At 37.8% G+C, this 25,605-nt stretch overlaps 1 protein-coding gene across 2 annotated transcripts in view; it reads right to left on the bottom strand.

The window, feature by feature from the left end:
* EPHA3 (EPH receptor A3) overlaps positions 1 to 25,605 on the bottom strand; it is a 211,175-nt gene that overhangs the window by 142,230 nt on the left and 43,340 nt on the right. For both annotated transcript variants that reach the window (XM_015878647.1, XM_015878656.2), the window contains exon 3: positions 1,404 to 2,064. In XM_015878647.1, coding sequence (XP_015734133.1) covers positions 1,404 to 2,064 — 661 coding nt within the window. The remainder of the gene's footprint in view (positions 1 to 1,403; positions 2,065 to 25,605) is intronic.

Here is a 25,605-nt window from a genome sequence, read left to right as displayed (position 1 = left end):
CACAAGGAGAAAAGGTTTTGTAGTTAACAAGACTATAAGCAGTAGTTGGAAGAGTATCACCAACTTTTAAACGTTATTGGCTATAAGAAGCCCTAATTGAAGCATTTCTACACAATAAAATATCCTCTCATTATCTTAGCTCCTAGCAGTACAGTTTAATTAGTTCTTCTTAGTATTTGTATCTAACTGCAGAAAAACAAAGACCCAACTCTCATTCATATTGATGGCAAAACCAAAACCAAATAAAACACTCATACTCCTCTCCTACAAATCTTACCTGTCATTTTCTGAAAATCACCATAATTAGAGGAATACGTTTTGCAACTACACAGCTATACCTACTCTGGCACTAAGAACCCTCCAGCACTTCTGTGTATTATATAAGATTGCCTTCAAACTGATGAAAAAGGAAAAAGCTTTTCTCAGCCAGGTTCAGTAGAGTAACATATCAATAGCTTTTTCTGTTCTTATGAATACATGCATATCTACATACGTACCTGCATACCACACAGTAAATATCTCAGCTACTAGTCCTTCGATCTACGACCTTACCAGACATTTACATTTAACTACTACTCATTCACTTAACTAAGACAATCTAAGAGAGCCAGGCACTGTGAAAAGAGGTAAAATTTTTGACTAGTTAAAGTCCACACCGTATTTCTGTGAAAAGCAAAATATAGACCACCAGTGTTTTGATTAATATTGAAGTTAGATAAACATGTTATGTATTTTCAGAACATCTGAAAGACTGTTTCTGGGAGAAAGAAAAGAAAAAAAAAAAACAAAAAAACCACATCTCTGGTGTAAGTCTCTGTTCTTGGGAGCATTCACATAACCACAGTTTGCAGAAATCAGAAAGTATGTAGAACATGATTTTGAGTTGTATACACGAGCATTCATGAAAATGCAATTTTGAAATTCAAGCATTAATTTTCCAAATGCATCTCCATTTAGGGACTACACTACCTGAACAAATACTATATATTTTCTTTTCTGATCAACCCCAACTAACAAATGCAGCTCAGCAGTAGATATAAACTACTCGCACATCAAGACACAAAGTTAAGAAATGCTCACAAAAAAAATAACATATTCCAACATAACAAATGCATTTGAGAAAAGTATAATCTATGAAAAGTAATTCCAAGAGTGTTAAGAGAAACTAGGCTTGCTACATAACGTATCAGCTAAAAATCAATTTTTTAACCTTGTCAAATATTTCAAAATCAAATTACATTATTTACACAGACCAAATAAACCCCATTTCCATGGCAATTTTATGGACTAATTTATTTCTCTCAAGAGTTTGCAGAAAATTAACATGACCCAATACACATAGTAGGGACATAAAGGGAAAGCCCTGTTAATAATTGTGCTATGAACATGGAGTGCATCGTTACCTTGGCACGCAAAGCCTCTTTCTTCATAGCCAGCATTGCACAAGCACTTCCCTATGGGCACTAGCCATTCCCCTTCTGTGCTGCAGTACATCTTGGGTGGCTCTTCTTCCTTGGAATGATTGACACAAGAACCCCGCACCTCCACCAGGGACTGAGAGTCCATAGGAACTGTATCTGGAAACACGGCGAGGTTCTTGACAGTGAAAGGGCACTTCTTGAAGTACACTCGCACCGAGACTAAGGCAACACATGCACCTACATCTTGGAAAGCCAAGTAAAAGCCCTTCTTGCTCACAGGTCCCACCTCACGGACTTCTGTATTCAGCTTGAGAATCCGGTCCCCAAGATCCATCTGGGTGAAGCTCTCATCAGCTGCAATGGTGTCAATCTTCGTAAATTGGTGCTCTCTGAACTTTGCCAAATGGTCATCATCGGATTCCATGTAATACAGATTGAAAGTCTCTTTGCAAGTGCCCAGAACTAGAGGGATACTATTGCAGTCCCTCAGGGTAAACTTGAGCTCCACATATATCTTCTGCGCTGAGTTGCGTGGAATCCAGTTTGTCCGCAGCCAATTGTTTTGACTGTGATCCATAACATTGCACACTTGGTAAGTTCTGATTGGAGTATAATGCTCATCAACACCGCTGATCTCTTCCCACTGGAGAAACAAAAAGAGAAAGCAAAAAAAGGAAATATTTTGAGATCAACAAGCATACCAATAAAAATCACATTTAGAGACAAATACTGTGAAAAGCAAAAGCCACAAAGGATCTGATCATACTTCAGACATCAATAGAAAGTCTAGCTGAACTTGCACTTACTATTCACCCATAAAAATAAACATATTCAGTGAATGGAGAACTCATCCTTAAGAAGTCACTTTTTGGCAAGTTATTACAACGTGTCATAAAAGAGGTACTGCAGATGTTTTACACTACTAAAATCTGGTTTCTTAGGCTATGTGCAGAGATGTCCCTTTGATCATGATTGCAGTCTTTATTACAACCACACTCACCTCAAACAGTAGAGGGTCCTTACAAGAACACCACATTTGCACTGTTAGAATCAAGCTGTACTTCAAATATTAAGATTCAAAGTTCAGCTAGTGTTTAAAAAGAAAAAAGGCAGCCAACTAGCTAAAATTGCGTTTTAGTCAGAAAAAAAAAAATGTTACAAGCTTCAAATTTATTTCAAGAATGTCTCAAGCAAGGAAATGTTCCTTTCCCAAGGAATGAGTTTTCTTTGCAAATTACTCATGGACCAGTTCTACCTGTTTTCTGAAGTCTTTTACTGAACAGAAATATTTGCTATTTGTGAGAAAATATGAAATCATACAGGTGTAATTACAAGTAAACATTTACTACTAAGTCATTTATCTTAGACAACTGTGTGGCTTGATAGCATCTTTTTTGGTTTTCTCCCTGAATGGACTATGACCACTTGCTTATTTTGTTTTTAAGGATATTATTCTTCAACACCTGTCCACAAAAAGAAAATAGCAGCCGTTCTATATTCTGTCTCTCATACTACAAAACGGAGAAGCCTTAGCACTAGAATTAAAATACTTACTACGAGCAGTACCCACGGCTAGTTTACATCATAAAGGCTGAAAGGCCTCCATTCCCCCCATCTAGTCCAACACCTGGCTCAAGCAGTGTCTTTTGGAGCAGACTGCTTATGATTGCACCCACTCGTTTCTGAACACCTACAAGGTGGAGGCTCCACAACCTCTCTGAGCAGCCTGTTGTTCAATTGTGCTCACAGTAAAACATTTTTTCATACGTTTAAATGGAATTTACTACATTTCAGGGTATATTCACTGCTTCTCACCGCTCGCTGGGCACTGAAGAGAATCTGGTTCCACAACTTTCATGCACTGCCATCAGCCATCTATACACACTGCTAAGATCTTATTGAGCCTCATGATCTTCTGTTCTATTCTTAAAACTTAATTATTACACAAACAAAAAAGGTAAACTCCCATCGTGATAACAAAGTGAATTCTAACAGAGTATATGCTAGCACAACAGCTATAGAAATCCTTGATTCCCTGTTAACCACATATACATCCTTTGAAAAAAAAAAAACAAAAAACAAACAAACAAACAAAAAAACCCCAAAAACCAAAGCACAAACGTTGTCCCAGAGCAGCGCTGCAGCATAGCCGGAAAGTAACAGAGCTTAAAAATGAGCTACTGCTTGGTAAAAGTACTGGAGTGAGACGTGAAGCAGACAGAAATACTTATGTTTTGAGAAATCACTGACATCCTCAGGGAAAGCACACAAATGTTAATTTCTTCCAGGAAAGCATTTTCCCTCAAAAATAAAGTCACATCAATGGTACAGTTAAGATCTCAGTTCAACAATCATTCATTTTATGTAAGCACCTTTTGCTGAAGGATCTACATACACTGCAGAGAAAACATTCAGAAAAAATGTGGCCGTATCATAGTAAAATCTGTGTGTGCTCAGTCCCAGCTCAAGGAGGTCTGGGTATAGCTATGAGCTGGTCTGCACAATGAAATTGTCCACACACCCCTGAAAATGTGACTTTAAAAAATGTTATTAAACCAATAGATAAAAGCAGTATAAATACTCTCCCTTTAATTGAAACAAAGTTTATTTTAGTTCACTTTATGGAGCTGACTATACACAAGTTTTATCTCTTCCTGACTAGTTCGGCAGAGTTAAAAATCACAGCCTCTGCATAAGCATACAGCAGCTAAAACACAGCAGCCTACATCAAGCCAAAGAGCCAGCAGTGCAGGGACTGTGGGTCAAGGCCACCGGCACGCCCATGGCCATCAGAAAGATGGGCACCATATAGCCACCCAGCAGACAAGGACAAGTTCTTGTCAGGCTCTCAGTCTTTGCTAAGTTCACAAAGCTCAGTGTGGGACCTTCTCCTGGTCATCTATCCTTACCCTTGTGCAGGTACAGCCCCTGAGCCAGCAGTGATGCAAAAGCCATTCTATTCTCACCTCCCACAAAGCTGGGTATATCTACTTAACTGTCTGGACTAATACAAATTGTTTTACAAAGTTCATCTACTAGATGAAACTTGACAAGGTTATGAAAAAGCATTTTATGGACATTTAAAACAGCTCACACTGACTCATAAGTGATCATCTTATTCACTCTTCCAGATAATTTCTCATAATTTCAACATATTTGTTGAGATCCAATGTTATTTATTTCTTTTTAAAGTCTCACTGCAAATTTTGCTCATTGTTTTCTTATCCGGCACGCCTGTACAGGCAGCTGGAATTGCTTGACAAAGGGAGCACCACATCCATGTTCTTCATCTACAAGCTGTAATGCACAATTATCACTTCATTATTTTGTATGAAGACCAAATTTCTTGGAAACAACCGTAGGTTCCCATATCATTGCCACTTACATACACAACAGGATTTCAAATCTATCACTGAATACTGAAGTACCACTGAAGGGAAGGTGCAATCTCAGATTGTGCTAACTTGACCAAATTACTCACACTGCCAGAAAACAACCAATATTGGAGCTAATGCCTTAGAAAGCTCTAAGGTGAAAAATAAGTCACTGAAATTACAGGAAGAGTGCCTGAAACCAGAATATGAATCAAATTTGTGTAGATTGATGTCTTCAGTAAGACTGATAATCAAACTGAAGAAACAAGCAGCACTACATCTATGCTGCTCACACTTCACAACTATTCCCAGTGAACTACCACACTGCTATCCCCAAGTGATCATAATTCTAAACAAGCTACAGGGCTGAATTCCTCTGTGACTTTTCTTCAGGTACCATCAAAGGCAGGAGTCAGGAGACTGCTCTTCATAGAACAGAAAAGTATCTGAGATGCTCACTGAGGGGATTAATTCAGATGTTGAGGTCAGAGTGACTGACAACAATTGGGACAGAAAGGATTTTATTTTCAGAACAGACCTATAGCAGTGAGTGTTGAAAACCTGGTTTTGGTTGTATTGTTTTTTAATTCCCTTTTCTTAACAAAAGGGAATGGAAAACTCCTAAGAATTGAGTTAGATCACTATTTCAAAGCACTCCTATAATCCAGGCAGTCATCTTCTCCCTGTGACTCCATTGGTGATCCCAGTCTAATGATATTTAGTTACAATTTTATTTTCTATTAAGAAATTTGATATATTTTGCATGATTTTGTACAAGCACCATTTTCAATAATGTAACTCAATTATTCTAATTGCAGCTAGATAGGATACACCTTGAACTACATACTCACTGTGCACTCTGGAACACAGGCAGGGAGAATACTGCAGAGAAATCAAAAGAAGCAAACTCATGAGAGCATCTTCAAGTGGTAGGATATGCCAGTCCCGAAAAGCAAATTATTTCCAAACAAATAAAATACATCTGATATTTTTCTTGTCAGTGTGGTTGCTTTTCTCCCTCCACAAGGTGTTATCACATAAGTCACTGCAGAACCATAATTCATTCAAACTCTGCCCAAAAACGCTTAACATTCTAATACTGAAAACTGACCTCACTCTCATCTGCTTGCTTTTAGTATTCAGTACAATTCCTCAGCCAGCAAAAACACCATCTTTATTACACCTTGCTTAGCAATGACAGAAAAGCATGCCTTCCCATGCAGACACACTTTCTGCCTTCTGCTACTCATTCAAGCAATTCCCTTTCCAAAAGAAAAGCTCATTCCAATAGCAGTCTCATGTTTCAGATAGTGAAATGTCAAGAATTTACATGCACTAACAGAATAGCAAAGCCTAATAATGCCTTTTTTTTTTTCTTTTTTTTTTTTCTTTTTTAACTCCCTGACTGCCAGGCAATACAATAAAAAGAGGTAATTACGCATGATAGAATTTATGAAGCTCAACATCCTACAGACCTACATCTTATGCTTGGTGCTCAACACAGACTCAGGTGTCTAACAAAAGGTAAGAAGGAATACAAGTATCTTCTTTGTTGGGAGCACTAAATGCACATACTTATTGTCTTTTCCCTCCCTGTTCTCCCTTTGCTTATTTTTACAAATCTCATAGGAACTTCAGCCTCCAAAGAATTCAGAAAGAATTCAGCTTCCCTGAGAAGCTGTCAAAATTCACCTCTGGGCTAGAAACCAGTAAGTGGCATCTTCTTTGTATATATATACACACACAATTAAGTGCCTACGTACCTCTGTAGTTCCAGCTCCCACAGAGTTCATGCTAAAAATAAGGCAGATACAGACCACAGAGTTTAAAACCACAATATCAGTGCAGACCTTACGCTTTTCTTTTTTTTTTTTAATTTATTATTTTATTCTTAAAACTTAGATGTCTGCATTTGCAAGCAGAGAATCAAAACGGTCAGTCGGGATTTCATGTAGTACTGAAATACTCTGAAACTGTATTACACATGTTCAAATCCATCAAGTACTGAGATCAATGGTCAGCCAATACCTGAGACATGACACTGCTTCATAGATCTGTTCTGAAATGGTCTTTGCTTCTGAGTAATTTTATATGAAGTGATTTTTTTTTAAATTTTTTTTTAAATTTTTTTTTTTTTTTTTTTAAAACACAAGGAGGAAAGTTACAGTTGACAGATAATAAAAAACCCTGGTGAGATTAAAGGTGGTATTTTATAGAATCAGAGAATGGTTTGGGTTGTAAGGGACCTTTAACATCACCTGGTTCCAACCCCCCGGCAGGGACACCTCCCTCTAGACCAGGTTGCTCAAAGCCCCATTCAGCCTGGCACTGAATTCCTCCAGGGAGGGGGCATCCACAACCTCGCTGGGCAACCTGTTCCAGTATCTCACCACCCCCACAGTAAGGAACTTCTTCCTGATATCTAGTCTAAATCTACACTATTTCAGCTTAAAACCATTTCCCCTCATCCTGTCACTAATGTGCCCTTATAAAAAGGCCCTCCCTAGCTTCCCTGTAGGCAATTTCCTGTTGAAAAGTTAATTCCACTGAAAATAAGTGATCTGCATCACAAACAACTATTTGCACAGTATTTGTTTTCTGTTGTTTTTCTTCCAGGAAACAACTTAAAAGAGCAGATATACTAAATGTTAATACATCTTTGTCAAAAATTAGTTCATTTTTTGTTTTGGAAAAATCAAAGTCCTATCAATAAATATGTTCTTAAGCAAAAGAAATTCAGGTCCTATTACATCTTTGTCAAGACAATATTACAACAAATTGTTTCATGTTTCATTTGTCTCTGTAACAGTTACAAATCCTTCAGTATTACACAGTGCTATTATTTATCTTAAGTGTGGAAAATTAATTCTCATTGACAAATCTTTCATTCGCTTGTTGCATCCGACACTTGCCAAAGAATTCATAATCCTGCTTTTCAGGGACACTGGCTATTAACTCTGAGTATGAGCACTATCACAGTTGAAACAGTGAAATAAAACCCCATGCATCTCCTGTGAAATATATCTTATGATAGGCAAGGCTTTCAGAGGTGGCTGATAACCAAAGAAATCCTTTTGAGTAGGGAAAATAACAATAACAAACCACACGTTTAAGCTCAGCCATTGCTACCACAGACATTTGTGTCTTTAGAAAAGAACTCAATAGGTCTTCAAGCCAGTTCCTAACAGCTTTCTGCTTGTCACCTTTATAAAGTGAAAATATAATTCATGCTAAGTTTGAAATAACTGATGTACTCTATATCATGACAACATAAATGGTAAAATTAAAGGCATTAAGCATGGAAGTATCCACCACCCATCTAATTAAGACGACTCAACAAAAAATAATCAAAGAAGCAATAAAATCTCACAATTTGTTACAAATTTGACCTAAAAATCCTTCAGTACAATAAAAGGGAATTAGGTAATAATTAAAAACATATTTCAGGTAATATTTACCAAATAACGCGCAATGCTGAAAGGTATTCAGAACTTTTGTGCCCTGCTGAGGCACACATTTGGGAAATGCTATCAGAATTTAAAACACGAATAACATTTCCTTTAGTTTAGATCATTAGGGTAACCACACTTTATATGAGTTGACCATGACTCTAACATATTGGCTATGAAGTTCAGTAGAATACCTACAGGAGAACTACCTTCTCAGCTTGTTGAAAGCTAAAAAGTATTCACGGAGAGAATTCTACAGACAACAAGCAAAACTTTGAGGAGCAAGAAAAACAATCAACAAAAATTAGCATGCGTTCTAGGATAGCTTGAAATCAGAAATAATGTACAAAAGACAAGTGGAATTTTCCCGAAACACTATACTGAAAAGAAACAAGAAGCAAGAGCTCTGAAAACCTGGGCTTAAAAGAAATTCCAGTGACCATATCAGAGAAGAATACAGCCCAGACCAACCCATCAGTATGAAAACACTGTCCACATAGCGCCACCAAAGGCACTGACACAAACCCCATAAATACCACTCAGTCGAGATCAGTGGACAGATAACAATCATTTTTGGGAGTTTAATAAATTTGGGAAGCACCATATTAACCTTCTTCTGTGTTTTCAAATCTCAATGAAATTATCTGCTGGCAGCAGCATTCTTCCACCAGTTTTAGTGTTATCAAACATACAAACGAAGAACACACACAATGAAATTACCTTTGCTAAGTACATAAATCTACGGCACAGACTTTGGTACAATTTTCCTTAATGCTATTTTAAGACTTCATCTTTTTCCATTAGTTAGTCATACCTGTTAAATGAAAAGGCTTCAGTGGGATACCAGGAAGAATGCAATGTTTCAAGGAAGCTGTATTGGTATAAAATTACAAGCAAAAATATTCAATCTAAGATTCACTTCAAGAGTAGTCTCGTGTCATTTCCCCTTCTGCTCAGTTATACACTAACCATCAAATATGTGGGAGCAGATTAAATATACCCAATGGCACAGTACTGTTTTCAGGAGATTTTGTTTGTAACTTCAAATTAAAAGTTATGCTTTCCTTATAACTACATAGAACAGCCTCACAATTAGAACTAATTCAGACAAACACACACACAAAACAACCCTTAATTTCTTGTCTGCTAAGAGCTCAGGTGAAATGAGAAACTCCAAAACTCCTTGAAAGCATCCAGCTAGTACAATTAACCAACACAAATTTTTGCTATGCAAAACATAGCCCAAGATTTTTTCCCAACTTATCCAAAATGCAAATAAGTCTAAAGGAATATCCTGATCTCGTTGTCTGTTTTTTTAGGAGGTTATTTTGCCTTTTTTTTTTTTCCCCCTACTGCTGTAAGCTAAACCAAAAGTGTTCATTCATCTCACAGTACTGTTGAACAACGTTGAGTATCTTGCACGTAACATATTACAATGTAAATTGTGTTAAAATACATTCAGGAGGGATGTCAAGAGGACCAAGATGACTACTCACCCATACTTCCCCCAGTATTCTACTCTTTCCTGTCTTCTACTCCATCCTCACGAACAGCACATAGAGTTTGCATGTTTGTAGCTACCACACAGAGTTAGCAAGAAGCTCTGCTGTCAAGTAAAAAACGCCTTCATGTACCTGTCCTCACCACAAACCTAGGGGATTGACTGAAGATGGTCAGTGCCCCATGATATGACCAGACTGAGTGAGGTGGAAAAGACCATGACTCTCTCCCTCTGCCTGCTGCAGCTGCATCATCCTCTGCTAACTGCAGTACTGTCACAGTGGTCACAATCTTTCAGCATAAATAAGCCTCGTTTCTCCAAGGCAAATATGTACAGAATTTAGCACATATCTCTCTTCTCTCAACTGGTACATAAAAATACCAAAAATAGTTTTAGATGAATTAATGCCTCCTTTGCTATATAAAACAACATATTACAGTAATTGGATTTAGAAAAGAACGCAACACTCTTTGTCGATACCAAGCACTCACAGACACATAAAATTTAAGAAAGTATTTTTCTTAAAGCATTTAAGAAAGAGCACACACATCATCACGGCAATACTAGACTAATAATTAAAACAAACTGCAGAAAGAGAAGTCATCTTTTTTTCCTCCATCTCTAATTGCTAGACAGCTGAGTACCCTGCCTTCAGAGTTGTGAGGACAGCTGATTCTCACCCTTCTGCAAACAAAATTCCCTAAATCACAGTGAGGTGAAAGGGTCACTCCAATGAGAAAAACATCTGACTTTACCTCTCTAACAGACAGATGAAGTCAGCACTCAAGTGCTGGTTCAGAACTTGGGCAAGGAAAACCTTCACAACTTTACTTTCTCTCAGCTGCTGGTCTCCTTGAGAAACAGACTTCAATTTAATCTGTTTTGCAAGTTAATCAGATTTGCTGATTGTAGTTCTCTGAAGTCTGTAGTTCACTCTGCAGTCCTGCGGCTGAAAACCATACTAAACTACTACTCCCAAAACAGTGCCTCTCATCCAAATACATCCCACAGACTAGGGAAGATTCACTCTACGCATAGCTGTTTCTGGGATGGAAATAACCAGCTGTTTAGTACAATGAGTATTTCAGCAAGCAGAATTTTATCCCAGATGGAATTTACCCAAGACTGTGGACACAGCAATCTGGCAAAAACTTTGTCTGAAGTACAAGTAGAGATGATTTTACACATCATATTAGACATAACACTTCCAGTTATATGGCTCCTGTTATCAATTAGGAAATATAAAGCATAAAAAGCATGAGGTTCTCCACCATTACCTTCTGCTTCCCCTAAAGCACTGTGGATATTGCCAGACAGGGTACTGACAACAAACTTTTACACAGAACTGACAGCAGACAAGCAATTCAAGAGCAGAAGGAAATCAGATGTCCTCCAAACTATTATTCGCTTGCCAAGTAACTCTGAAGATAGCCCACATCCACACTTAGGTCTCAGTTTTCTGATATGTAGAATAGGAAGTAATTGAAAATGAGATATAGACAGACACTTGAAATGCTGATGATAATTCTTGAAAGATCTTTAAAACTTAAGCAATGTAATTGTTATTTAGCTGCACTTTAGAATACACTAACATCACCAAAGAAGTGATAGAGAAAGTTCTTCACATTTAGGAGGAAGTTTTTCCACACAGAGGATGGTGACGCACTGAAACAGGTTGCCCAGGGAGGTTGTGGATGCCCCATCCCTGGAGGCATTCAAGGCCAGGCTGGATGTGGCTCTGGGCAGCCTGGTCTGGTGGTTGGTGACCCTGCATGTAGCAGGGGGGTTGAAACCATGATCATTGAGGTCCTTTTCAATCCATGCCATTCTATGTTTCAATTAAGTGTTTGTTACTATAGAGGTAATGACTATGTTCATTACTGTTTTAGTTATTACTTGGAATACAATAAGAGAGTGATCATTCCTACACGTGAGGGCTGCACCAAAAGTAATGTATCATATCTTAATGTCATCCCACAACATCAGAGATGGATATTAGTGGTACAGCAGTAGAGGTTGAACCTTCTGAGCAATGTTCCATTTTACATGCAGATTTTTATGAGCACAGCATGCAAGATTCATTCATCGTTGTTGAAAATGCGTAGCTAATGTTGGTGACTATGTTGAAAAATAGCCTTTTATAGCTGAGAATTTGCTCTACCAAGTAGTGTTATTGTGTTCTTTGTAGCTAGAAAATAAATTGAAGGTATTACTTTTGGAGCAAAATTTCTAACTTTTTTTTTAAGTCATTTTTTCATTTTTTTTTTTAAAGCAGTAGAACAGTTTCAGAAGCTGCAGCAAGTGGGAATTTCTAAACATGAAACCACCACATAAATAGGAAAATGCCACTGCAACAGTGGAAGTGAAGAACGTTTGTGGCACGCAAACACTTAACAATTTACATTTCAATACAATCTCTGACATTTCTCAGTTTATATTTACCAGAAAAATAATAAACACAAAAGTATTTACATCAAAATGCACATAACAGGTGCATAATGTATCATTTATTTGGTACAGCCGGTCTTTCAAAACAACGTATTTTTACACAATGGTATTTCCTAAAGAAATCCCAAACCACTTCATGTTCTCCTATTGTCATTAACAGAGCACTGACTGTACAGTGAAATTCAGTAGCATTGTGATGAATGTAACTGTAAAACGTAGCAGCTGGCTGTATTAGAAATGGCATTCTTCCAGGTCTCAAATGTCTTATTTATATACAGTGGAATCCTGCCAGCTGTTTAATATTTAGGGCTAATAAATATAACTGGCAGTACTACTGCACAAGCACAAGTAACACAAATACATACAAAACTACTTCTCAACAGAATATCTGATTTGTTCTTCAATGATTAATCCAAAGTTGGATGAAAAGTTCTGGACAAAATTTTACATAGCCGCCTTTTGTCTTTTTCTTTAATCTGAACAGTATTTGCTTGTTTTCTAAATACCAAACTAAATGAGAAAAACTATCAGGAATCTTGATGCCAGCTGCTCTAAGACAAACAGAGCCTTCAACCGGGGTTTTCCAGAAACCATGAATAAAGAGAAATTGGCAAAGTGAGAGTGTGCTGGGGTGGAAAAAGAGGAGACTGTCAGGGCAAGTTTCCAGAAATAACTGACTATTCACAGAAAACAGTCCAGAAAGGATGTGCATCCTTATGAGCACGTCCATAGACACTCAGGACCACCACCATCTCCCTCAGGCAGATGAATCCACACTGAGTGGAAGGTAAGCACAGCGCATCTGAGACACAAATGGGACAGAGCTGCCCTGTGAGTAGGGTCTAGATTTGTTTGGTATTGCCACTTCTCAGGCACACATGATGCTGATGTGGGCACTAAATCAATGCCTCAGTGCCAGAGCAGTAGGTTACCACTGGGTTTATATGGTAACATCCACAGACCATACCTCCTCCCTTCCTTTAGCTGCACTGGGAGCCTTCTCTTTCAGTCTCTATCTGGGTAGAGGCTCATATCCAAACCTGGCAATCTCTCTCAGAGAGAGGCTTTATAAAACTCATGTACACAAATGGCTTCCTAGAGGGAGTAATGTGGCATCCACCTCCCTGATATAAGCTTACAATTGACTAGCTGAACCTGTGACAGAAGGTTCATAAAATTAAATCAGTGGGATGATCCCTTCAGTAAGCCAAGAAAACTCAGCACTTTTCCTCTTAAGATTGTCTTTTTCTTCCCATAGGAACCAACACACATGTGCACACCCAATCTTGTTACAGGAAACAATATCTGAAATCCTGTCTCAGCCACTGTAACTTCTCTTCAATACGGTTTAGCCAGAAGCAATTGTGAGATGAACCTGAAAAGCACTGACATGGAGTGTCCTTGAACTCCTTGTTTGGGCAGTGCTACCAAAAAATGGCAATAAATATAAATATTAACGGTATTAATTTTAAAATCTAGATACCATATGGGGTATTGAAAATTAAGCACTCTTTGAAATCAGACAAGAGTCATCAAGTTCAAAATGCTAAGTAAAAGTTCCTTTAAAAAGCTTATTATTCTTTTGTCAACTGCTGGGTCAAAAGAGTAATGATAATTATTACATTCTTACTGTAATTCTATGGAAATTAATTTTCTCACCATGCAATTAGGAAAAGTTAGTGCTGTGTGCAAATTTCCACAGTTACTTTAATTGAAAAATGTTTAATACAGAAACTCATAACTTCAAATTCCATATTTTCCAAAGACAAGTTTGCTTCAGTTCAACAAGAAGTAAGTAATTAGATTGGGAATACTGGAGACAGTCCAGATATCTTCTCAACTTCTGGCTAAGTTGCTCTTAATTTCTCAAGGCTCGAAGACAATTATTAAACAATTACTTTTCATATGACAATATTAAACAATTACTTTTCATATGACAAGCCGGGGATGAAAGATGAACTCACGCCTAATTTAATATGAAAAACAAACACAAGTATCTCAGCCAGGCTTTTAACCAAAGACTTTTGAGGAGCTACTGCACTGGCTCATTGTCACAGCTCTACACTACAGGTAAATCAGAGATATATCAGTTCTAAAAACTTCCAGTTCATTATTTGAGAAACCGTACACATGGGGAACTGCAAAAGTTAAGCATGTCAGAGAAACACATAGTTGTACGTGTAGGATATGTGTAGGAGAAGAAGTCATGAACTATAATCAGGTAAGATAATCAGGTAAGCAACTGGGCAGTATTCCAATTCAATCTATTTCAGTCTTTAGTAAACCAACTCATTAATTCAACACTCCACCACCACTACCCTTACAAAACAAACAAGCCACCTGTTGCTCACACAAGTTTACCCACATCTTGCACGCTATTTGTGCTGTAGACCTAGCTCACAGGTCACTGCAAACTCAAGAAGTCTTTGAATCTTTTAGGAATTGGATAAATGAAATTCTAAATGTATTGTCATATTTTAGGGAAGCTTTACAAAGTACTTCACATCTACATCTCATTCCATAGGTATATTTACATACTTACTACATGGGAGGTTGAAATACACCAGCAGGGACACAAACTTCTGACCTATAATCACACTAACAGAATTCTTCCATAACATCAACTATGTAAACATGAGCTATATATTTCATTTTCTAGCTTGCTATTGTATAGTGGAACATGATATGCTTCTAGACATACACTTCACTAATTATTATCCTTTCTACCAAGATTGTGTGTGTGTGTATATATATATATATATACACACACATAAACTCCAAATCTAAATAGCTCTCATTACTTGTGGTGCTGAAAATATTTCTGTAATTTATTTTTAATTATTCACACTTCATTTCTTTGCCATAACTAGCTTGCATATAAACACGCTCAACAGTACAGCCCTGAGGTTTTTATATTCCGATTGCCTCATTTCTAGGCTCTGTGATTAAAATAACAAAGTTAACCTTGCATCACTCTCCTTAAGACACTGATTACATACTGTGACAAACTCAAAAGGAAAAGCTCCATGGGATGCACATGGGATATGTTTTTGCTCCCTCCTATTCCAACCCCCTCCACCCCTTCCAAAAAAAAAAATAAAACCACAGCACTAAACAAATGACAGCCTGATGGGAAGATGTATCAATAAACATAAGTGTGTTCAACTCTGTTCTCTGCACTTGCAATAGCATAGGAAAAAGTTCAGACAAGAATTTCACTGTTTTATTTATTTTGATGAATTGTGGCTTTAGAGGTTAAAGTTTATGCAGAACCACAATACAATGAAACCCTCTATTTGCCCATGAGGTAGCACTTCAGTAGTAACCATATGGCCCTTCCATGCTGTCCTGACAACGACCCCAGTGCTAGTGAGGGAATCACCACTCAAAGGATAAGAGACAGCCTAACCTTCACACTCTATCTCATTCCTCTGGGCTCTTCCTGACCAAAGGTCAGAAACTGAGTTCCTGTGTCAAATTATTTATGCTTCTGATAAAGAAGACTCAATCTCAGGCTCTGAGATAAGACCACCACGCACTTTCCATTTCAGCTAAGCCTTTGAAGTCTTGTAAGCCAGAAGATAAAAATTACATTTGAATATACGCTGTTAGGAAAACTACCATATGTAGATAACCGCCTTTTTCGATCTTCTGCTTCAGTCATTCGCTTCCCAGAGTCCATCTAAACAAACTGAGAAACCCCCATATTTCTGACCGAGAACCTTAGTGCCAGGAATCCTTGCTGCTGCCAGGACCAGAACACTTTTGTACAAGATGGATGGCACCTAGTGAGAAACCCAGCACATGAAAACATTTGGAATGTGCTACAAGCCACAGGAAACAGAGGGGGAAAAAAAGTTGGTATCAGCACTGATTTATAACCTATGAAATACAGCTAGTAACGCAGATTTGCTGATATGCAATAAAGTTCAAAAGTGCATTACGTAGTTATTTCATATTCACATGCCCCAGAGCCAGCATCTTAATAGGCAGCGTTCTGGGACGTGGCTGCTGCTATGGCTTAGACTGCATACACCACTTACAGAAGCAAAAAATGAGAGGAAAGATGCAGGAAGCTGACAAACCTAACACTCTAAAACCTATTTTTGAAAGTATTAACGAACACAATTACTACTGATGAACCTCTGCGGTACAATATCCAAATACAAAGGAGTCAGGAAAAAAAAGAATCCAACTAGTGTTAAATATTCACTTTACCTTTGATAGCACTAAAACTAATATTCCACTTACCAAAATTATGGTGTAAGACTAACAGTTGTCATGAAAATTGTATTTTCCACACTGAACAGTCCAAACATTTATCTGTCTACACTACAGTTTGACAGGCACAAAAGAAAATTAAATTCAGAAATAAATTAATCAGTATTTACAACTAACAAAATACAACACAGTTTGAATTCACTGAAGCATTTGATGCAGGGGAGGCTAAATGTATACCTTATGCCCAACAGCTTCATAATCTGCGCATTAAGCATTTTGGAATACTATGGCTTACCAATTTTAAATGCCATCTCATACTATGTGGAAAACTGCTTCCTGTAATGACACTGTTCCTATTGCACTCCATAAATAAGGATACTTGCAAAAGGAAAAAAAACCATTCTATTGTCATTATGTATTGATTTCCAAGTATTTATGGAAATCAAGTCTTAAAATCTAGTGAAAACAGTATTTTGAAAATAAAATCAGAAAACTTTACATACATATTTACATGATATTATTAAGACCAGACAAAATAAACTTCTGTGGAAGAACGCCGGAACAGATATAAAACAAAAACCTTTTTTCTTAAACACCAAGGTAACATTTTTTCATTACAAAGTACACCCTGTATATCCCACACACTTATTTTATGCTGGTATTTCTTTGTTATTAAAGCATTTTGAACTATGAAAATACAGTTTCCCATGAAAAATGCTGGACTGAAAAAAGGACAAAAGCCTTCTGCTTTGAAGAGACATGACAGGGCATTTAGTATGTCTGAATTATGATTTATACCAACTTTCACATATACAGGTCCTTGTATTCAAGCATAAAACAGTAATTTACATACTAGTTTTAGGAAAAGTATCTTATTTCCCACAAGTACAGGAGATACAGGTAAGAAAAGTAAACAAATTAGCTTTCTACATAGATGCATGAAGGTTTGTGTTATCTTTGTAAGGAAACAAAAGCACCAGCACGCAACATAGGTGAGTAATCACACAGAGTGCCCACAAGCTGAAATCAGCTCATAAAAAATTCAAATGACATTTGTGAACACACTTCTTACAGAGAATTACATGCAGAAATCTAAATGCACAGAACAAATTAGCATGTCATGCTTTCAAGTCTAAGCAAGAGGAAGAAAGAAGGACAGTAAGGGACAAGAAATTTTAAAAGAATGCTTCAGTCAGGAAAAAAAAAAAAATCACAAACATAAAATCCAGTATAATAGTGGATACAACTCAGAAACAGCTATGTGCAGCTGAGGTGAGGAGGGCAAGCCATAATTGAATCAAGTGAGAAACTCAGACACAAGCAAAGCATGCAGTGCAAACAAAGCTGGAAGTGCAATCAAGAACTACTCCCAGCAACATGGAAGTGTGGGAAGCAAGTAGAAAGACCCGAGTCTGGATCAGCAAGCAGATATAAAAAAGGCCACTGAAGCATCATCCTGGTAAAGGATCTGATCATAAGAGCGTCATCCTGGTAAAGAAGATCCCAAAAGCTGACTAGAACCAATCCACCAACTAAACAAAAGCCCCAACAAGGGCTAGTATGATCAATGACCACAAAATGTTAACACCAGTTTTAAAGCTGGGTCAGGATAACAGGTACTAGGAGCAGCGAGGACATGGGAAACAACAAGCTGCTCAGCCTCTATGCTTCAGAATGTGACAACTAGTTCCAGGAGCCATTTCCAGGCATGTGAAGGACAAGAAAATCATCAGGATTAATGGGCATGGATTCATCCATCAGAAGTCATTCTTAGTCATTTTGGTAAAAATCTGCAATGAAATTACTGACTTGGTATTCAAATTAAGTAGCTGCAGGCTCTGTACACTCCCAATCACATAGGATATGACAGCTCCTCGTCTAGCTTTAGCAGTCTGAGCTGTAGTACTTTCACTGGACATTCAGTATAGCCTTACCTGGGACTTACTGTTGCACCTGCCTGACCTTTTTAAGTACAACTAGTACAGGACTGGGATTTTAGACAACTACACCTGTGATACTGGGCATTATTCCATAGACTACAGCATTTACTCACCAACTAACCAAGAATTTTACTTCAGCAGTCTTTTTTCCCCCCTCACCTGTCCTTATTCATGATCCCACCACTACTACGACACTCTGACAGGGACACTCCTTGAACTGAGAAAACACTGAAAAGCTGCTGAATAGCTTATGCAGCAGAATTTGAAGCTGAAATCACATTACAAAGTTATTCCAGCCATTTCAGTTTCAGAGGGATAACAAAAAGTGTGTCAGGGGTTTTTAATCTATCTTTCCCCAGAACTTAATTAACTGTGAGTTTACTGAACTCCCATCAGGACAGTGTTGGACCTAGACCTGAGGGTAACACTCAAGGTGAAATGTTTGGAAGTCCCAATGGCAAGACATGGCATCAGAAGATCAGAAAAAAAAAATGCAAAATGACAGGAGCAGGCAATGAGAAAATTCCACAACATTTGCATATGTCATGTACATAGTTTAAGGCTGGATTCATAGGGCAAAAGTAAGACATAAGATCAGCTGAATCAAAAGAAAACTACCATCTAACACTGAACAAGTTGACCACAGGGTATGACACTTGCTAGGTAGCCAATGATCAAACTAGTGAACAGCTTTAGCACTCTCTAGTTTCAAAACAGTTGTTATAAAAACGTTAAGCGAATTTTAAAATTTACTTAAAAATTTAATGGCTTACAAAATATCATCAGCAGCAAATATTGTTTAAGTAAAGTTCAGTGAACATCTTAGGAGAATGAAACAGCAGAGCACTAGTGCTAATTTGCAAGCATTCTACATCAGTGAGCAAGGGGCACACCTTATGTGCTCAGAGATGGCTAAAGAAGCTGCCCTAAGGTATGGCCATCAACACATAATGAAGCATGCTTGGAACTTTTAGCTAAACTTGGTTCCCCTCTCACCACCAGTTCTGCAAGACCCAAACATAAGCAGCTACCTTTAGTAATACACATAGGTCCACATAACTTCCTTTCTGGATTATTTGCCCTTCCACACTGACAGTAAAGAGTTGATAACAGGTCCAGAACTGCTGGTTTCCTACATAATTTAAAGAGCGACCTCATTCTTAGTCTCAAAAGTGCATCTCGTGTCTGACACAGATGTGCAAGCAGACTGTGCAAGATGACCTGTGGGGTCTACCTCATCAGTAGTACCAGCAAGTACAGCACCAACATCAGTAAAACACTACCAGATTGCAGGTGATTTAAGGTTAAATTTTCCACTTGGTAGCTGCATTTTACAGCACCTGTATGCATACAGGTCACAAAAGTTGTTCCTTTAAATTATGATGAGAGAGCTGTGATCTAAATCATGGATGAGAAACAAGAGTCTGTACAGAATACCTGCGCAAGGCCATTTGTTATTGCATAAAAGGACTTGCACAGACACCTCTGATCTCTTCACCAGAATCACTAACATTTTCTGTTTCACAAGTATGTATGTATTTTGACGTTTCTGCACATTTTCAGGGCCTCCACCCACTTCATTAGTAGGGGAAGTATTTTCACTTCAGGGCACTAAAGTATCTCTTGACTTCTTCCAGGCAGTCATTTATTCAAACAGTGCTAATTCAGTCATGACAGCAATTTGGGGTGATTGAAAATGTGTGATTCAAGTAGCGATGAATGAAAGAAGGCCACCTTTAACAACTCATCCACATCTCTAAAGTACAGCACAAGCACACACGTCCAGCTGTTCTCTCAAATAAGTCAGTTTGGTCTTTAAAAGATCTCTCTCTGTGGAAATCTGCATACATGGGAGAACCGAGATAAGTAGGAAAGACTCTTTAAAAAGATACCATCAAATAACTGTTAGCAATAAAATGAGATGTTCCCTGCATAACACAAGAGATGAAGATCAAATCAATTTTGGTATTGCCAAACTGACATCTTCAACAGTATACAAAGCCATCTGCTTTGACTGACAAAAGCACCGAGACAAAGGTTGAGATGCTCTGCAAGAGAAGCAGACTACTGCTCATTGTGAAATGCAGCTGAGGTCAGTATTCGGAAAATAAACAAACACTTTCTCAAATATTTCTTCTGGCATATACTAATCGCTTCTGTGCTTCACATCTTTTAACAGCTGGAATAACAACCAAACAAATCTTCTGCAATACAAAATGTAAACATACTATCATGAAGATACTCAAGTCAAACATTCACTTCTAAATAATCAAAACGATCCTATTCTACATGACTACGTAGAATATGTATGTATTTATGTATTTGTAAAAAAACGTCTCCCAGAAAGGGCCTAAATTCTAACATTATTATTCACAGTCACTCCTCACAGCATATAGAAGTAGCTTGAAATTGAGGATTTAGCTAAAATTAAAATGACTTGCTATGCACTAAATGGTAATAGAAACACAAATTTACACAATAAAGAATACAGACAGATGGTTGAGGGAAAAAAGGAATAACTGCAAGAAACGTCTACCCTACAAAGTAGGTCATGCAAAGAAAAAAAAAGAAAAAAGAAAAAAAAAACCACAAATGTTCCCAGCAGTGAGATAATGGTACTTTCTATAAGATAAATTCACGAAAAAGTATTTTTACTGGTACATTTATTACTTGAAAAGTGGTAGCACTAAGAAGGAGCAATCCCATTGTAGAAGGCATAATAGGAATATGTAAGAATGACATGCTTCTGCTCAGAAAGAGCTTTCAATCTGAATGGTAGATGCTGTTTTACAGCATAGATTTGAGAAAGAGAATCCCATGCCTTTTATAATGAATTATCACAGCAAGAATTATTCAATATATCTCAAAACAGAAGTTGAGGTTTTAATCAATTTAAATGTCCTGATTTACAGCAACTACAAGTCAGAAAATTAAAGTGGATATTTCTGTATCATTTGAGTGCAGATACTAGCACATACAAACAGACAGTCAGCTTTTCTGGCACTAGTTTCTGAAAATTACCCCAAAGCTTGACTAAGCCATAACTGCATGATGTCTGGATAAAAGATAAAACCTTTTGCTCCCAGCATTCATTAACAAGTACCTAGCTAACACATATTACACATCACAAATAATTCTTTAGGATAAAATGATTTTGTTCCCCACAAGTAACTTATTGGGGGGGGGGGGGGGGACGGGGTGGGAAGAGAGGGGAAGGAAATAAAACAGCCCAGAAAGGATCAGCTTTTAAAACTACAGTTTTCAGGAACAAGCTTTGGCTGAAAGAGCAGAGAAAAGCTGAAAAAGAACCATCAAAAGAACATTTTTGATGAAAAGCATTATTTTGTCTTTTTTTTTCAGATGAAAGTAAATTACAAAAAAAGATTGGTATTTTTTTTCTTGCACTTGATAAGAAAAAGATTAAACATGGCACAAAATGCAGACGTATGAAATGGTAAATTCACTTTATTTAAATCATATATTTTGGTTGGTTTTACATTAGCCAGAAAGTTTTCATCAAGGCACCCAAAACCTTACTCTTTTCCTGTGAAAATAAAATGCATTATTCAGGAATTGTGAAAAAATGAAAGAATGCATTGAACATTCTGAAAGTCAGTCACTTCTGTGAACCATACGTTGTAACATAACGCAGAAAATAATACAGGAAACATTTCTTTGCCTAACAACTTTGCATCACACCGCACTTTCACTCTTCCATTTATTTCCAATGAAGAAGAGCTGGCTTTATTAGCAGTAACTGCTGTTGGTTTTCTGTTGTTTCAACTTAGCTTTGTTTCTCTGTGGCTGTTCTGTCTCTAAGGAGGAGAGAGTGGGCTTTGCACAAGCCAGCAGCCCTTGAGTGATACAAAACATTTGCCTGCTCCCTCTGCCAGCAAAGCCCCTTTAAGTACACTTTGCATAAACAGACCTCTAACAGCCGTGCAATTATCAGTAATTTGAATCAAGTCACCAACCCAAAGGTGAACTTGGAGTAAAAGAAAGCATGGCAACTAATTAATATGTCAAAGTAGCACTCTCTCTTCCAGAAGAGTTAATGAGGCCTTCTCAGGACACATGCGTGCCTTTCATCGTGCCAGGCAGCGCTGCATGGCGTGTTGGCCTTGGCCTGCCAACCCAAGCCACCCTCCTTGGCCCTACATGGCCTGCCCTGAGCTGAATCAGCCAGCACCACTGTGGCCTCCTCAGAGACAGGCACAAAGGGAACATGAGGAGGTTTCCCTTTATGCCTCTACTCACAGCTACCACAAATGAAAAACAGAACAAAAGGAAAAAATATCTTTCTCAAAGAATTTTCTTATCTACACTAAGCTCCTACCTTGAAAGACTTGGTACGCAGTGCCAGTCTGCTGTCTCAAAGCAATTACCCTCTGCACATTCCCTTTCTGGAAAATGAGTGTGTTGCACTATAAAATATTATCTATCTAGCAACTTCAAATTACATGAAAATCTACACCACAATATTTGCCTCCAGCGAAACAAAACCCACATGAAATGCTGCATATAGATGCAATTTGGAGACTGTAATTTTATAGCTAAGGAGTCAATTACTCATGTTTTCATGACTGAATAAAACCTAGTTAGTTTTAGGATAGCTGAAAAGCCTTACTGGACTAAATTAATCATTTAAGTTTGCTAATATCCCTCACTGATTTTTTTTTTTTTTAACTGTCTACCAAAGAAAAATAGCAAATTCACCCAAACAGCATCTAGTTCTTTCCTCTATAAAGAGAATTAGGGCTCTATAGAAGTTCTAAGCTATCAAGTATTTGCAGTAGCATTCCTTCCACAAGAGAAAAAAAGCTTCAAGAATATAACACTGATACCATGAAAGTGAACCTGCCACACTTTCACCTGCAAATACATTACTTGGGATGGCAGACATTCCCAATACAATCTTCATGTACTAATTACCAGAAGTACCAATTGGTCTTATCAGTTATCAATGGAGAAATGAACATTTTCATGATTTTGACTCATTAACTAGTTAAAAAGACTCAGCTCTTAGCACAGCAAGTGAATCTGCTGTCAATATGGGCACAGTGAAACCTGGCTTAGGAACACATCTACATAGAAACAGAAGTCTCATAAATCCTCCTTTACTTTAGCTAGGATAAACAACAGCAGAACTGAACTCTTCTTAAAGCAAGGGTAGTAGAAAAAGAAGAAATTTGAACTTCTCAAAGTCCCAAAACATCCTTTCGTTGGGCTAACTGCACGCTTTACTAAAAGACCCTTAGTGCCTCATAGCAATCAGCAGAACATTTCCAAGGTTGGTATTTGCTTCAGAAGTTACACACATTTTCTGAAGAATGCCTCCAAAAAACACACTCAAAGCAAAATGCTTTTAGGCTTTTGGGAAAGATATTTGGATGTCATCTAAATTCAGTAGAAAGGTTAGTGTGTCTAGAGAGGTTATCTTTTACTAGCACATCATACTCTATGTAAACCCCTGGTACAGGTCCTACATGAACCTCATCTGACACTTAGGGAATAAAAAGCTACTGAAAATCATTTCACACATCTTTCAGTTCCAGCCAGATCTGCATGTGAATTTGACACTTTTGCAATCAGATAGATGCGTAACACACACTGGAGAACTTGAAGATCACAGACCAGCAAGAAGGATTCTGCTATTCACACAGTTCCTCCTCTGCAAAAGGCAGAAATAAGATGTTCTAGTCTGCTTTTCATAAGAAACAAGGCTTACATAATTATGCCAACTGCCCTTGTTAACTTTGAAATCACCCAGTCAATTTCAACTAAATTTTATGGGCTGCAGTCTCAAAGGATGTCTACAGGCTTTGTAAGTGCATAGATAAAGGAAACAGTGCCTTTTTTGAATGCTGACTCAACAGCTGCCATCCCATTACTCTGAGCACTCACACAACCACATTTTTTTAAGCCTAATCTGATCCTCACTAAGATTCAAGGGGCAGTGAAGGAAAATGACAGGTCTAAAATGAGGAAGTCATTGCATACAGGAATCAATCTAAAACACTGCACATAATAGACACTAGAGTAATGGTGCTACTATGAAGAACATCCGCAGGGAAGCAAGAGGTAGGAGATAAATCTGGAAAAAATAAAAGCAGCTTTGTTCTGACACTTGTAAACCAATCTGCTAAGTTTAATTGTCATGGTATAATTCAGTAACTGACAAAAACCTGAACTTCATTATATTTTAAACCACTGTGAATAAGAAAACACAGCTGAGCGAACAGAGGCAGGCAATGGCATTTCACAACATTTGGTAGTGTTTTCAAAAGAGTAAAAACCCACATAAACTTTGTAATTATAAACAGTTTGAACAACTTATATGCCTCTAACCTTTTAAGATACTATTACCATAATAATAATAATATCACTTATTATTTTCTCATTCAGTTTGAAAAACCTTAGTACTTTCAGCATAATCTTTTAAAAATTACTTCATTATTGGCTAATGCTTTCACCTACCAAGAAAAGGCCAGCAGCCATGCCCCATCACCCATGTAATGCCAAGTGGTCACAGGAAACAGGGATGAGACAAGATGTTTGGCTTGCCCTGCAGGTCTAGATGTCCTAACAGTATAGAAGACATGTAGTAAACTCATTCCAAAACTATGAATTCTCCTAAAAAACTGCTAACTTCTACTGAAAGCAAATATCTCTACCAGATCTTTAAAAGGACAGAAATGAAGAAAATAGTATCATTTCATCTAATTCTTCACAAAGCCACTGAAACGTGAATCACTTGTGTGCTCTCTAAGACATGGAAGCCTAACTCTACTCCACCGTGCATATGCATTAAGATACAGACTAATTGGGTGATTACACTTCCCCCTCTCTCCCATACACACCCCCACAGGACATTTGTATTCCAGGAGAGTGAGAAATCGTGCTGAACAGTAAGATCTAGTCTGGATTCTGATACTTCCAGAGATAGACAGTTCGCAGAGCATCCAAATGCTGTCTTCCATGTTCTGACCACAGGACCAGAAATCCCTAGGTATGATACAGTGGACATGGAGCACATACCCAGACACATCTCGAAGATGTTTGTTAAGCAGCACTAAGGCTGCAGAGGCAAAGCCTGAGTGGGGGAGCATTGTAAGCTGAGAGCAGGAGCTTTTTGGCTATGTGGACAGGTATCGTTTGGAATGAAGGCATTGACAAATGCTCCTACATAAAGTGATCCATGCCCATTTTGCCTCAACAAGTGTATAATCTGAATGATGCTTATGCAGTGTT

Source organism: Coturnix japonica, chromosome 1 (assembly GCF_001577835.2).
Source record: "Coturnix japonica isolate 7356 chromosome 1, Coturnix japonica 2.1, whole genome shotgun sequence".
Taxonomy (NCBI): domain Eukaryota; kingdom Metazoa; phylum Chordata; class Aves; order Galliformes; family Phasianidae; genus Coturnix; species Coturnix japonica.
This window is presented reverse-complemented; position numbering and strand designations above follow the sequence as displayed.